General features: G+C 36.8%; 2 protein-coding genes across 2 annotated transcripts; one reads left to right on the top strand and one right to left on the bottom strand.

Moving 5' to 3' along the window:
• Window positions 1–710: 710 nt before the first annotated feature.
• gabarapl2 (GABA(A) receptor-associated protein like 2) lies at window positions 711–7,303 on the bottom strand. Its single transcript, XM_079858627.1, has 4 exons — window positions 7,119–7,303; window positions 6,357–6,412; window positions 4,030–4,202; window positions 711–1,171 (listed from the first exon to the last, which is right to left on the bottom strand). Exons 1-4 carry the CDS (start codon window positions 7,150–7,152, stop codon window positions 1,081–1,083), a joined length of 354 nt encoding a protein of 117 aa, XP_079714753.1. The 5' UTR covers window positions 7,153–7,303; the 3' UTR covers window positions 711–1,080.
• Window positions 7,299–12,698, top strand: tmem231 (transmembrane protein 231). The gene is made up of 7 exons (XM_079858626.1): window positions 7,299–7,893; window positions 7,974–8,140; window positions 8,240–8,368; window positions 8,482–8,625; window positions 8,910–8,991; window positions 9,510–9,615; window positions 12,272–12,698. The coding sequence occupies exons 1-7, from the start codon at window positions 7,755–7,757 to the stop codon at window positions 12,432–12,434; spliced, it is 930 nt and encodes a 309-aa protein (XP_079714752.1). The 5' UTR covers window positions 7,299–7,754; the 3' UTR covers window positions 12,435–12,698.
• Window positions 12,699–12,777: the final 79 nt, after the last annotated feature.

Here is a 12,777-nt window from a genome sequence, read left to right as displayed (position 1 = left end):
AAAAGCATGCAGTGACCAGGGGCTATAAACCAAAAATGTGCTGCATCCCAAGTCATACAGTAGCTTTGTGTGAGGAACATTTGAGCTGAAATTTAAATCATTATTCACTGACATAGCAATTCATTGAGGCCAAACACCACTGGCTTTCACGTCTCATGGCCAACCAAGTTTGAATGTGCTGTGACAGAGGGGAAGATTTTAAATTAATTTTTTTTTTTTACACAAAAGCTATCGTATTACACTTTCATAGTACTTGTTTGTAGATTGAAAGCCTCTCATCATAAAGGGCATCAGAATGAGAAAGAGTAGATTGTACATTTTGCAAATATGGGTTTAGGACAATAACAGGTTTTCATTATCGGGAGAACTTTGCTCAAAGGTATACGTTTTGTCCATATTTGTATTTTTACTAATAAAAGGAAGGTTCAAACAAAAATGAAACTTATATCACCATCAGTTATTCAGCTGCTTCATGTCATCCCAAACCTGTATGGCTGAACCAAAAAGTAGACATTTTCTGTATTTTAGTACAATATCTATAGATGTTGTCTATACTAGAGTCTAGTTGTCTATACTGTTGCTTGGACCCCATTGCCTTCCAAAATATATTCCATGGAAGAAAGTCATACAGGTTTAAAACGACAGTAAATGAATGAAATTATGAAAATGATCTATTTAAGAGTGGCGGGTTTGTCTCAATAAATCATCTTAACGATCTTTTTGGGTTTGGTTTTTATTGGTTAGGTCATCCAGCTACCTTACCTTTCAATTATCTTAAATATATAATTTACAGGGGGAAAATACAGATAAATTAATACATTAAAAGTTACTATATATTCTCAGTGTGAAGATTAAGCGTCTGTAATAATACTGCAACACCATTCACCAAAAGAAGAAAAATCACTAATGGAGTCAATCTCATTCAGAGCACAATATGACAGGTGACGATAGAAGTACAAACACATCTGCTATGTGATTATTTCACAGATGAGTCTATCCTGTTCCCAACCACAGAACAATCGAGCTAGTCCAACAGAAGTGGGAGTGATGTGTTGCACAGCCGGGGGTGATGCAGGGATCTTAATATCCAAACGTGTTCTCTCCACTGTAGGCCACGTACAAAAAGCCGTCCTCATCTTTTTCTTTCTCGTAGAGCTGCCCCATAGTCAGACTGAAACAAGAATGAAGATTGTGTTCTGACTTACAATTTATCCAAACAGATGAATGTATTAGGCTACATTTAAGAAAACATAACTCTGAAAATGAGAATCTATAGTCTGAAAATCGGACATTCAAACTTTAAGTTCCTCTTTCCATATGTGACCCTGGACCACAAAAGGGTCAATTTTTTTTAAATAGAGATTTATACATCATATATATATATATCAATAAATATATATAAATATTTGGCTGAGATACAACTATTTGAAAATCTGAAATCTGAGGGTGCAAAAAAATCGAAACATTGTGAAAATCGCCTTTAAAGTTGTCCAAATGAAGTCCTCGATGTTGCTGCATCCACTCACAAAAATAAAATTTTGGTATATTTACGGTAGGAAATTTACAAAATATCTTCATGGAGGATACTTCACCGATTAGCATTAAGCTTTGTATCAGTAGAAACCCGGTAGTATTTTCAAATGACCGTGCTTCCCTCCCTCATGTCCCCCTGAGATGAGAGATTTCTGTATTGTGTGTCTGGAAAAAAACCTCTGATGACACAAAAATCATCATTTAGCGTCATCTGAGGCTTTTTTGTCCAGAGACTACAGCCAGTAGGAGGAGCTCGTTCCGCATGTGTTCAACCCGCCCATGGTGGGATCTCACGATAAAACGGCGTCTTTTCGGTTTCGAGTCGACTAGTAGCTTAGTTGTATCATTTCTTCCGATACTGCCCTCTGTAACCGGTAGGCGTGGCTTGGGAGTGGCCTCGTAGGGCAGCGAAGCAAGTGCATTCTGGGAGTTGTTGTCTTTTATCCACATGTGCCAAAAATCTAGAAAGCTCCAAATTCAGTCAAATTGAAAATAATTTCACATTTCTACTACATAAATGACCCAATTTAAATACACATTCATCTTTCCAGTGGTGAAATATCCTAATGATTTTTGGCATAAAATAAAAATCGATCATTTTGACCCATACAATGTATTGTTGGCTATTGCCACAAATATACTGTACCCGTGCGACTTGTGACTGGTTTGGTGGATCAGGGTCACATATTTCATGAGTTGAAGTACATTACACTGTTGGAAGTTGACTTCCAATGTTCAGGGTTCAATTTAGATTTTAAGCATGTCAATTTTAAATATGTTTATATTTTCTGTTGCATGTCATGACAGAAATGTAATGTATGAGCTGATGAGTGATATGTGTGCGTGAAACAAAAAATATATTCAACACACTGGTATAGGAAAGGAAAATTACAAAAGGAGGAGGCCCTAATGTCAACGAATCCCTCTGAACAGATTAATCCAAAATAATTCCTTGCTAATTAAACTCTTCTTTCCCCTTCTGTGACCTGTCTTGTTCTCAACACTCAGTGAGCTGTAACCTCCAAGCTAAAGAACTTCAGGTGAGTGTATTTGAGAAGGCAGGTGGGGAAGGTAAACAGAGATCATTCAGGATTTCAGTGGAGGATGTTGGGTGTGACCTGAGAAAACTGGAACATAGTTCACACACTTTCATACGAAACCTGATGCGATATTTTTAGCTATTGGCCAACAATCACAGCCCTATCTAGTTTCATCAGTTTGAATGTTGCTTGTTCAGAATGAAATTCAAGTCAATCTAAATTGTGTACAAGGAAACGGATTCCTGAGGATGAATAATTAAACTGAATTCCAACAGCTGTAATTGCTTAGCAAGATTACCATTGTCCTCTTCACTTACTGGAATGTTTGTCATGAGATGTGTGGGTGGAAAGGAAGGTAGTTCCTTATTAAAAGTTTTCACCCCCCTTCTTAAATTGTTAAGTCAATTATTATTCTGTAATTAAGATAAACCACAGATGTTCCCGTGGGCATGGTTAACAGGAAACAGGGCTTTCACACAGTTACAGCAAGTCAGGCCAGCTACAGTAAACCGATTATTCTATCACATATATTTAATTCTATCACGCCTCACTTTTGAAACACTGTCACCACAGATGTTGTAAAAAAAAAAAAAAAAAAGATCTAAATAAATGTATGCGTCTGGCAGAGTCTTGCATCAGGTTTTCTCTGTATCTGACACTCTCAAGCCTTCAAGGACCTGTCACAACAACATCATGCTGCCGTGGTGTGTTTCTGCCAGACGTGGCATTTAGCCTGATTGCTAAACAGGTGTTATTTTGGTCTCGTCAAATCACAGAACCTTCTAGTTGGCTTCAGGCTTTTCCCACATATTTTCTGGGAAACTATAACTGAGACGCCATTTGATTTTTGGCAACAGTGGCTACTCTTAGCTGAGAGCTGGCTAGTTAAGCACCAGCAACTGCACAGTATGCCTGTTCTCTCTAACATGAGCCACAAAAGCTCATAACGTTCACAGATGTCAGTGGTCTCTTGCTGGCCTCTCTCAGGCTTCCTTCTTGAATGGTCACTCAGTTTTTGAGGACAACCTGCTTTTAGTGCTTTTCCATTTCTTAATTATTGATATGACTGTATTTGAAAGGATATTCAATGGTTTGGAAATCTTGTGGCATTGCTTAGAGAGTTCTTTTTTTTTTCTTTTGTTCTGCCATTATCAACCTTATTTTTAGCATAAGAGCGACCGTGGCCATTTGTATCTTGAAAGTGTGAGTTCCTGTGTCATCTGCTTCCTATTCCTATTTAGGTGCGCTATATTAATATATAGATTGATTTTTATTCTTTTAGATCACAAACAGTAGACACATCTGTTTCGACTTTCAATCGTTTACTTTTGATTGGTGGTTAAAACCCCACAAAAGTCCAGTAAAATGACAAACCGTGTGCATGACCAGGGAGTGAAAACTTTTTATAGAGACTGCAATTAGTAGAACCACTGTAATAAATAAAGCATGATTTTACCTGGACTGAGGGACAGTTTTGTCGACAAAAAGAAATATGGCTTTTTCAGAAGGCAGTTGGATCCGCTTTCTGATGATCCACATGAACTGGGCCACTGTAATGTCAGACGGGACCAGATACTTCCGCTTGTCAATGTCCACAATCTGTGAACCAGATACTTTCTCTACAATAACCTGATAAACACAAGAAAGAGCAATTACAGCCAATAATGTTTTAAATATAAAGCCCTGAGGTTATGACAATATAAAGTTGTTTTACTGGTTTTACTCATACACAGAATAAACAGACACACCAAGAAAGCAAATTCACTCCAACACAATAGATGGCGCAACTTTTCAGATGGTCTGTCAGTTTCAACACAAATTGTAGCAATGCATATACCGAGGAAACACAAACAGTCATTTGTCTTTGGGTTTTTTTGTATAGTGGAATTTAATAAAAGTCACTGCCAAAATATCCAGTGTTCATTCTTTGTGATACAAGAGCGAGAGACTGTCCAGTGTCTTTTATAATCATATATACTTTACTACAAGCATCACTAGATGAATTGTTGAACCCAACTTTTAAAATGAAACTTCATTAACTACAATAGAAACAATACTGTGCATTGTAAGGAATAAAATAAAAATAAATCTTTCAATTGTAAGAGACACAAAAGACTACAAGCGGCAGACAAATTGCATGTCTTATGCAAGACAAACGTGTGAATGTTTGCAGAACATTTTATGAAAATAACTCACTAGTTTGTAGTTCAAAGGTTTGCAGTCACAAACTGCAAAAACATTATTTTTTTTTTGGTCTTGTGCTTTAAAGGGCACCTATTATGCCCCTTTTTACAAGATGTAATATTGGTCTTGGATGTCCCCAGAATGCATCTGTGAAGTTTCAGCACAAAATACCCCACAGTTAATATATTATAACCATTTGAAAATGTCATTTTTGGTGCCTGTTTTAAAAAGAGCTGTTTTGGTGTGTACCACCTTAAATGTAAATGAGCTGCATATCCCCGCCCTGCTGGACCCAGATGATGAAGAGAGTCCGGCACAGAGTAAACACGAATGAGAATGGACTGAACGTCTCGGAATGGTTATTTGATACATTTATGTACTTACAAAGTTTTAATCGCATCCCCTTTGCAATTATGGATGTGCAACAAACACACACACACACACATGAACTGTGATAACGTTCGCACAATTTTTTTAAACTACACACACACACACAAATACTGTGATAACGTTTGCTAAGTAACGATTTATTTATTTTTTTCTTAAGGGGAGGGAGATAGACGTTTATATGCTGTCTATGGAGATAGAGCAGACCTTAATTTATTTACATTTGTAATTGCTGCAAAAAATGATAGCCTACGTGACATAAAACTGTCTGACGTTGTTTGTTGAGACATCCTATGATGATGGCAATAAATAGCTTTAGACGCATTTGTTGTTGAACTGGCTGACATCGATTGAAATGACTATTTGCTCAAAAATCATAAAATACACTTACTTCTTCTGGAGGTGACGTTGGATCGCGAACTGTAGGCAACGATCCACACTTGAGGATTAACTTTAACCCTCGTTCACTAAACAGTCAGTCAGAAAATGATTCTCGTATTTAGGAAGTTTAAGTGGCGCCTTTTCTTCATAAATAAAATCCATCCGCTGCGTTATCAGTGGCTCTGATGTCAGTGAAGACTACTATGTCCATTCTTAAATCCCACAACAGAACACCTACACTTCTTATGAGACATTACACACCGGCTGTCGTTGAAACAATGGAGGATGGTGTACAGATCACCGAGGGCGGGGTCTATGCCAAAACCAGATGTCAATCAAATCACGTCGGTGGGGCTTAGCGCAATTCTACGTCACAGTGCGGGCAATCTAGAACAGGGCGTTCTGAGACAGTGCTTATGATTTATTGAGATAGTAAAAAAACTACTGGGTGGATTTTTATCATTCTAGGGTGGTTTTGCTCACACACTGCCAACACACATTTATGTTCAAACACCATGTAAAATTGAATTTTGCATAATAGGTGCCCTTTAATATGTCTGTTTGGAAAAACTGCTTTCAGTGCATTAGCACCATGAAAAGCTCTGATATGCGTATCTTTCATTGCAGGACAAAGAACAAAAAAAATCTAAATCTTGTTTGCGCTGAATGTTCACATTTGGTGTGGAAATACTGTCGTTGTCTAGATTTGAAAGGGTGTGCTGTTGCAAATCAGTGATAAGCTTTGTTATTATGACTTATCATTATAAATTATAAAATAAAGAAGTGCTATACCCTTGTTTAAATCGTTGAAATTTTCATTTTTATACTCACAGGAACTCTGTCTGGGTACTTGTTGCGGATTTTGGCTGACTCCACACACCTGTGCTCTAAATGACAGAAGAAAGAAAAGAAAAGACATCGATCAGTCTACATGCAAGCTCAGCATGCAATGCTCTCTGCATCATTAATATTCATCAGCCAGTGTTATCAACAGCACTCAGTTGAATTCTCATTAATCACCACACTCATCTGCATTCTTTTTAATAACTCTATCAATATATATACATATACTGTATATGTATATATAAAAAATATACATACATACATATACATACATATATATATATATATATATATATATATATATATATATATATATATATATATATATATATATATACATACACACACATATTACACAGTTTGACAACTACCAAAGCATAGACATGTGACTGAGATATTCTCATCAAATAATACATTTGTATATCATATATGGTTTATAAACAAGTGACATGCTAAATGAAAGAAAAACCAATGCACACTGTTATCAAATGCACTTAAACAACAACACCAGAGACAGACTGTCAGCCTAGGCCGTAATCTCGGTTTACTTTCATCATTAAGACGTTATTATGAGCAAAAAAACAGGCCTGCCAAATAAATAGACTGGTTGTTCTTACATGGTAAATGCTGTTAAATCAGATCAAATTAGCAGGTTGACAGAATAAAAACATCGGTTTAACAAACAGATCAATAATTACACGTCTCTGACAGGCCGTTGTTGATAATAACATGGCATTTTCGATGAATTACCCAGAGAATGGTCCTCTTTAAACATCCATTTCATTTTGGCAGAGGTATAGCTCGAAGAGCGATCTGTTGGTGAAAATATCTGATGATTTAAAGTCAATTAAATGTTAAAACTAAAAACGTCAACAATGTAACAGCAGCAGACATTCGTCTTCAGACGAGCCGTAATGACGTCAGCCCGTCAGAGGGAGGGTACGTCACAGCGGGGCCGTACCATTTCAGTCGATTCGGGGGGTTTCATGCACTAATTCGCTTATCTCTACAGCAAGAACACCTCTGCGATTGTAGAAATCACACGATCGAACTCATAGTTTTTGTTTTTAAACATAATTCTGATGAATAATTATTGAATAATGATTCTGCACATACTTCGCGCACTGCTGTTGCTATGGTGAACAGACGACGCTGAGCCACCGGAACCATCAAAGCGCGTGTTGTTTGTTTGCTGGACTGATTAATCTTTACTAAGTTTTTGTTTTCAATAGTGTAATACTATTAATCCAAAATGCTTTTGTTGATCGTTGTTAGTAAATATATTTGACAACGCATGCACAGCTCAAATGATATAACGTTACATGTGTTTAAATGGTGTTGTGAATTGTTGGATGGAAGTTCATATTTACCGCAATATTAATAACGATGGCCTTTTATGACGTTTACGCACATCCTGCTTTAATAAGATACAGAACATGTGTTTGCACGAGAGCAACGCTGTTTGTCTGTGTGGTTTTATGCCTCACGTATATTTCACCTCTTCTGGTGGCTTATAGAAGTCAAGGTAAGATGCATTTTATTCCAAGCTAATTATTTCCCAAATATGGGATCAAATAAAGTGACTCAGTTTGTTGCTATGAACAGGGTTCTGGCTGAAGAGGAGCACATATGAAGAGCAGCCGGTTATACAGTTTCAGTATGACATGATCCTGATGGGAGCAACAGACACAGCAGGGAATTATGTGGCATGGAGCACATTTCCCAATTTTAATCGACTGATCGGAGATAATTTACGTATCCCATATATCTCTGTGAGTACGAAATTTTAAAACCAAATTAACTTAGCTACCATAGCTATTGCAATAGTGAACTCTGGAAGCAAAGCTGCACTGGGTTTGTTCATTATTCAGGTCCAGGAGGAGGACAGGAACCAGGATGGGAAATCGGACCTTCTCAGGCTTCAAATCAGCGTCCCACTCAAGCCAGAAGAGCAGATGTTCAGCATTCAACTCCTCCTTACCTTCTCATACCAGCTGTTTGTGTGTATTCAGTGAATTCATATAACACCACAAACGAAATGCCTCTCTGTAAATTGCTCTCTCTTTCTCTCTCTCTCTCTGTATCTGATTCATTTGTCTGTCCATCTGTCTAGCGAATGTCTACTGTAGTGATGCAGACGCTTGCCTTCGTGCAGCACTCCTCCCCTGTCCCAGGTTCTCAGCTATCCATCTGTGGAGACCTGAAGCTAAACCAGCGAACTCCTCTTCCTCACCGAGGCTTACATAGTACCTACAATGTGAGTACATCTGAACAACAGTTCATTTATGCATGACCTTTTTTGACATACAAATGAATGTGGTGATTCATCTATTGGTGAAACTGAAGCTTTGATACTGAACTGGTTTGACTTGCAATGCCATAATATTGTCAAACGTGTGTCGACATGGAAATATGAAATGTATTTGCATAGATTTTCCTTATAGTCCTAAATTCTAAATGAACAAACCTGACTATACATAACAATGATGGCTTTCATATAAGCAGGCTATGATTTGTGCGAATAAACATTTCCTCTTCCAGGAATCAGTGATTGATGGATCCAGTCCGTTTGCGAGTACATATGACCTGGCCAACATCATTACACTCTATCAGCAGAGAAACTGTAAGATTATGAACCTGTTCTGAGAAAAGCAAAATATATTCATAAACAGATGCATTTTATTATTATTGTTGTGAGTATGTTTTAAACCGCTCTCTTCCTTATTTTCACATCATTGCTTTCAAAAACACAGATTTGTAGTCACTGTATTTCTCAACTCCTACCTTTAAAATTTACTCCAGAATGATTTGAGCTACATGATCATTTTGGTGTTTATCATTAATTAATTAGGTGTGTTAATTAATTAATTTGATATAATTAGGTGATAAACACAGAAATGATCATGAAGCTTATATATATATATATATATATATATATATATATATATATATATGTTCTTGAAACCTTATTTATCAACTCTTTCTGTCAATTTCAAACGTCAACCCATCATAAGCATGCATTATGTGTATCTTGGTATTGTAGGCATTCCTGTGCTGCTTTGCTGCTTTTGTTTTAGCTGAAATGTCACTTTTGTTCCCAGCAGCCCCTCTATCTTTAAACAGTCTATTTCTCACACACAGTGACAACTCATCTCTCCGGCGTCATTCCCGTGTGGACGGTGGGAAGAGCTGCAAACGCTCCATTCCAGATCAGTGCTCAGATCAACTATCCTGTAGAGACTATTGCATATCCTTTATATGCTCAGTGTGTGTGTTGTATGTAAGGGGTAATGTAGAGTTGTTGTTATAGCGAATACCACCCCGACAGGCTGAGACTTGATTCAGCCTGAAGGGGTTGTATTCGCTATAACAACCACCTCGCTCTACATTATCCCACTTATTACATGGCTACCTACCAAATAAATCAATAATTTGACACAAAATATTGATTTAAAAAGGAGTTTATTGATTTAAAAACGATTGTATTGCTTCCACTAAAGAAAATAGTCCGTTCCGTCTCTACGGTTAGAATCCTGCGTCCATAGCAACGCTCTGTTTTGAATTTGCATGGCAACGGTGTGTTATACTTAGCAGCGGTCTGATATGTAAGGAATAATTGACGACAGACCGTTGAGGTGGTAATGTGGTCACGACGCGAACCGTTACACCTCGGGTGTGCATTATTTTTCTAATAATTCAACAGCCTGTCGTCAATTATTCTGCTTAAACTACAGTTACCACACCTCGAAACATTGTTCAGATTATGTATTTCAAGACGTTTGTAAAGTTTTTGTCATTAAAACGCTCTTGTATGTAGGACTAATTTCTTACGCATCTAATCCAGTGCCTCCGTTGCTAATTCCAAAACGTCATTTTAGAGATAGTAACGGAGGTTTGAGCCACTGATAGCAGACTAATGCTGACTAACACGACTAGCTGACACATTCTCTGAATGTTTTCATCGCAGCATATTTTAAACACCGACTTTGAACACAGACTGAACGCGCTGAACACGCGTTTGGGCATGATCAGTCATCAAATTACATTCATAACCGGGCTTAAAGTGTGTCCCCGGCTCGGCTTTATGCAGTTATTAGAGAGAGATGTTGCAATAATGAGACAGAAAAGCATGTGCGTCAATATTATTATTTATTTATTAATTAAATTCGTTTTAATTAATTCGTTCATTCTTTTTTTTTTCTATTATTGACAGATGACAGTAGACTAGCCAAATAAATGAAAAAAAAAAGCCTTTTAACAAGTAAGGCCTATCAATAATAATTTATTTGTTATATTATCTGCAATAAAAATCTGTGCTGCAGGACTATCCATTTATTTAGCCTATATTCAGTTTAATTTTCTATTGATTATAGATAGGAATATACTTTATTTATTCAAATTAAACTGCATGTTTCCATTGATTGTGAAGCTAGACATGGAAAATTGCAGATCAAGCGCATGGGGCTAAATGTTTTTTCTTGTTATGAATTGTATCCTATTTCCCGTTATTACAGTTAACTACGCGAAGTGATATGGAACTGTAATGTGGTCAAGACCTGCCTGGAACTACTTTAGCTGTGCGTTTCCCTGAAAATAATGCACACATTAGAACGTTCGTCAACCAATCAGATTCAAGCATTGGCCCTGTAGTATAACAAGAATTATTACATGGCATGGTTGAATTCTAATGTAGAATGCGGTCTGTTATTTCTTGATATCAGACCGCTGCCGAGTATAACACACCTTTGCCATGAAAAGCAGAGCGTTGCTATGGACGCAGGATTCTAACCGTAGAGACGGAACGGACTATTTTCTTTAGCGGAAGAAATACAATCGTTTTTTAAATCAATAAACTCCTTTTTAAATCAATATTTTGTGTCAAATTATTGATTTATTTGGTAGGTAGCCATGTAATAAGCGGGATAATGTAGAGCGAGGCGGTTGATATAGCGAATACAACCCCGACAGGCTGATCAAGACCCCGAAGCGAAGCGATATAACAAAGATATATATTTGTTATATCGTTTTAACACATTTTAGTACAACTGTCGTTATACATTAATTAAAAAAAATCTTGCTAAAAAACATAAATGTAAACCATTTTGTCGTAGTAACCAAGTATGAAACAATAAAAATATGCAATAAATATCTTTAAATAGAGTATGTTTTACAACAATGAGATAGATTGTGTCCTCATTTCTTCCTTCTGTGGATTACAAATGAAGTTGTTTTGAGGAATGTTGGGTTCAAAACAACATTGTTCCACAGAAGAAAAAAGCCATGACTGTTTCGCATTCCTATATAGTAGAAAAGTATTCGAATTTTTCGGTGAGTTAACCCTTTGTTGTAAAACATACTCTATTCAAGGATATATACAGGTGTAATACAGGAAGTGCAATGAAGGCAGGCGGAGACGTGGTACTAAGCACAGGGATATTTCATAAAAACAAAACGGGAACCTAGGAACAAAAAAAGACAAAGAGAAGGAAACAAGGATACAAGAAACAACTGAGAATCAAAAGGACTACAAAGCAGGAACAGGAAACTCAAACTAAAGTCCAAACAGGATATTGGGTACTCTATATAATACATATTTTTATTGTTTCATGCTTGGTTACTAACATCAACCATCTGGTCTACAACAAAATGCTAATACCAAAAAAATAATAAAAAATAAACTAGGTCTGAAGTTTCTTTCAGATAACATTATTTTGATATAAAACACATGATAGGAAATTGTCCCATTATGCTTTTTAGTTTGTGGCTACAACCTAGTCTCTCATGACATGAGCACATATTGGACACATAAAGTAACTTCCTGACTTCTGTGCATTCCTAGACTAGCCTCTCATGCTTCAGTTGAGCAACTCAAGTTTAATTTCCTTAACATGTTTTTTTTCTACCTATCGACCAGGCTTTTGGGAAATGATTAAGTTTGCCTGGATTCAGTATGTCAGCGTCCTGCTCATCTTTCTTTGGGTTTTCCAGCACATTCAAACTTTCATCTTTCAAAACCAGGTTTTACCGACCAGCACAGTACCACCGTTTAAACAGCACAGCTCATGATATGACCTGGGTTTCTTTTTCTTCCTTTTTTTATGATATTTTTAATCTTCATTCATTGTTGAGGACTTGTTTGCTAGTGAGTTTTTCGATATATTATTCTCTTTGTTCAGTTCAAGTACATCCATGCAGAATTCCCAGCAGGATGCCTGTGGAGTCTCTGGTTTTTCTGGTTTCCTTCAAGTTCAGCCGCATACTGTACAATATATATTTTTTGCTGTGTGGTTGCAATGTGAAAGAATGATAGAATAAATATGTCAAAACCTTACACAAAGTTTGTTTTTTGAGCATGTTCGACTAACTGTTGAACTGTTAAACATTTCATAATGTTAGCGTAGTGTCTAAG

Source organism: Squalius cephalus, assembly GCF_949319135.1.
Source record: "Squalius cephalus genome assembly, chromosome: 23".
Taxonomy (NCBI): domain Eukaryota; kingdom Metazoa; phylum Chordata; class Actinopteri; order Cypriniformes; family Leuciscidae; genus Squalius; species Squalius cephalus.
Note: the sequence above shows the minus strand (reverse complement) of the source record. Positions and strands in the feature narration are given on the sequence as shown.